The 2,794-nt window shown below is 50.6% G+C and overlaps 1 protein-coding gene across 1 annotated transcript; it reads right to left on the bottom strand.

Moving 5' to 3' along the window:
* Window positions 1–404: 404 nt before the first annotated feature.
* LOC103708622 (uncharacterized) lies at window positions 405–2,587 on the bottom strand. The gene is made up of 3 exons (XM_008793638.5): window positions 2,097–2,587; window positions 1,852–1,931; window positions 405–1,448 (listed from the first exon to the last, which is right to left on the bottom strand). Exons 1-3 carry the CDS (start codon window positions 2,412–2,414, stop codon window positions 692–694), a joined length of 1,155 nt encoding a protein of 384 aa, XP_008791860.2. The 5' UTR covers window positions 2,415–2,587; the 3' UTR covers window positions 405–691.
* Between the last annotated feature and the right edge of the window lie 207 nt (window positions 2,588–2,794).

Raw genomic sequence — 2,794 nt, 5'->3', positions numbered from 1 at the left:
CTGCCAACCCCCACAGACTGAAGAAAGGGAAAAGAAAAATGGGTTTTTTTTCTTAAAGACAAAAAAAACACCCACCACCACACCTTCCTCACAGCTAAACGGCTACATACGCAGGGAAAAAAGAGAGAGAGAATAAAAAAGTGCCTCGCCACAGCACCACACCCACACCTTCCTGCACCAACTAATCTCCTACAGCTAAACAAAGATGCCTTGGTCTTCACAAACCAAAGCCTTCTCACAACACCATGCTGTCACCGGGTTGTACTAATAATACTATGCGTTAACAGCAGTGGTATTGAGAAACTAGTACTAATAACAACAATAATGGCTACACTTGCACCGAACCAAGACCATGCCTCCTTCGACATATGGATTACAGAAGGGTGGAAGGGAGTGCAACAACATCTGCATGCTTTCAAACCTGAATCTAGTGAAATAAAATAGGCAGTGAAGTTGAACAAACAAAGCTATCTGAACTACACAATCTTTCACAAGCCACATTAGAATCCCACATACCATAAACAAACCGGCTTCTCCTCTCTCCCAAAAGAACAAAATAACCAAGAACTCAACATAAGATGCAGCACATTCATAACTCTAGAACCAGAATACCACCAGCACCCACATTCTGCCACCTCCCATTCTGCTACAAAAAGGAAGAACAAGTAGAGCCAGCTCCCTTCGCTCCATCTCATAGAATGGCTTCACTCCCATTGTGCGATTGCACTGATGCTGGCTCCAGCGGCAGCGGTGGTGCTGACGTCGGCGACAGTGTCGATGGCATTGAATGGTTGGTCTCGTCGAGCAAACTGCTGATGGTTCGAGCCTTCACCATCCCGATCTTCTTCCTCTTCTTCTTTCCCTGCTTCTCCTCCATATCCTCCCCTTCATTATCCACGGCCAGAGACTGCTTATCCCTTGCATTCATCTCATCCTCTTGCGGCGTAGGAGACGAGGGCAGCACCCCATCCCCTCCTCCCTCGGTGCTCTTCTTGGGCTTGCTGCTACTGCCTTGACCTCGCACGCTGCTCATGCTCCTCAACCTCCCCTTTCCCAGATGGTGCTCGCAGAGAGAGTATCCGACGAGCGTCTGCTGCCTGCACCGCCACCCCCTACCATTGACCCGGCTGCACCTCGACCCCTCCATCAGCACCGCCGGGCTCCGCCGCTTCTTCCCATTAGATCCAATATTCCCATTCAGCATAACACCATCACCTCCCTTGTTATCACCACCATTAGCACTAGTGCAACTGTTCTCCACTTGACTGCTAGCCTTTGCCCTTGCCTTCGACTTCGCTGCCTTCTCTTTATCCACTGGCTTCTCTTGCGATCTCCCATCCCCATTCCCATTATCATCATCATGTCCTCCTCTCCGCTTCTTGGGCAGGAACGCCGCCTCCCCATGCTTCGACTCCTCCGAGACCAGTGCACTCGAGCTGCTCCCAATCCTGGGGAAGCAAATAGATAGCGGAAGAAGGAACTCGAGTGGAGGAGTAAACTTGCAACACATCACAAGGAACCCCCACTTCCAATCTCCTCCAGAGCCTATTATTACACCATCGCCCACACTCCACAACTATTAACTCTTGTGCAATGGACTACCACAAGTTTGTTGTGAGCTAATAACTACCCAAAGAGGTGCAGATGTGTGTGCAAGTGTGTGGATGGGTGCATGGATGGGATGGTGGGATGTCATGATGGGTCAAGCTGGCATGCATGCTATTCGCAAAAACTTGGGATGCTTTTCCTCTTTTTTACCACAAGGAATGGGAGAGATATAAGAGCTACTTCCAAAAGGGAAAGAGAGAGAGGGGAATTTTGGGTTTTTTTTTTTTTTTTTTTAATACCTACCTCTTGTCGCTATTAACTTGGGCATTCCATCTCTTGCTGGAATCCACCATCTCCTCTTGCTCCTCGACCTCCTTCAAGACCTGCAACCACAGCCCCCAAAGAGCCCACCCATGAGATCAAGATGAACTGCTCCAAGCCCCACATTGCACCCACCAAGGAACAAAGAAGCAAGAAGGGGATCTGATGGATGGAGAGAAAGAGAAGAGCGCTGCAGTTGAGAAGATGGGGGAGGGGAGCGGGTTTACCTGGGCATGGGTGAGCGTGGGACGGGGGGGCGCAAAGAAGAGTGTGGTGCTCCGTTCCTTGCTCCTCCCTGCGGTTGGATGCGGCCCGGAGCGAGCTGGATCCCCATTCATGGCATCCATCCCCCACCCACGGGGTTCTATTGGTAGATCCCCATCTTGGTGCAACCCTTCACCTTCTCCTCCTTCCCCAACTCCCTTGTCTTCTGCTCCCTCTCCTTTATTTGGTGGTTGGAGTTGAAAGAGAGATGGATCTGGCGTCCGAGGAGGAGGAGCAGCCGAGGACACGGAAGGGGGAGGAGCTCTCCTCCGGATCCTCATAGATGAGATTGGGAGAAGATGGATGGATGAGAGAGAGAGAAAGAGAGTAAGGGTGTGGATTTGGGAGAGTGCAAAGGCTTCTCAAGGGACTAAATAATAAAGAGGGGCTCTCGTTGTGTTTTTCTCCTCCTTTTCTTTTCTCTTCTCCTCTCTTTTTTTTTCTATTTATTATTATTAACATACGGATGGAAGTATTAAATTAAATAACCATGGTGCAGTTTGCGCACTAGGACGCACAGGAGGTGGGGAGCCTGGCGCCGAGCACGTGCGATGGGGCTGGCCGGGGTGCCCCAGGGAACCGGCTGGCGGCGGTGGAACCGTACGGATATGACCGGGAGATAAGCAGGTGCAACCGCGCAAGGGGTCGGACGTAAATTTAT

This window comes from Phoenix dactylifera, chromosome 5, assembly GCF_051530095.1.
Source record: "Phoenix dactylifera cultivar Ajwa chromosome 5, Ajwa_hap1_PhDact_Kaust_v1.1, whole genome shotgun sequence".
Classification (NCBI taxonomy): Eukaryota; Viridiplantae; Streptophyta; class Magnoliopsida; order Arecales; family Arecaceae; genus Phoenix; species Phoenix dactylifera.
The sequence above is the reverse complement of the archived record's forward strand: the minus strand, read 5'-3'. Positions and strand labels throughout refer to the sequence as shown.

Bases quoted from the DNA above. Each gene is read 5' to 3' on its own strand.
- LOC103708622 (XM_008793638.5), bottom strand. From the start codon at position 2,414: ATGAGGATCCGGAGGAGAGCTCCTCCCCCTTCCGTGTCCTCGGCTGCT. The intron at 1,932-2,096 runs GTAAACCCGCTC...CTGTGGTTGCAG, and splicing joins CCACGCTCACCCATGCCCAG to GTCTTGAAGGAGGTCGAGGA. The intron at 1,449-1,851 runs GTAGGTATTAAA...TTGCTTCCCCAG, and splicing joins CAAGTTAATAGCGACAAGAG to GATTGGGAGCAGCTCGAGTG.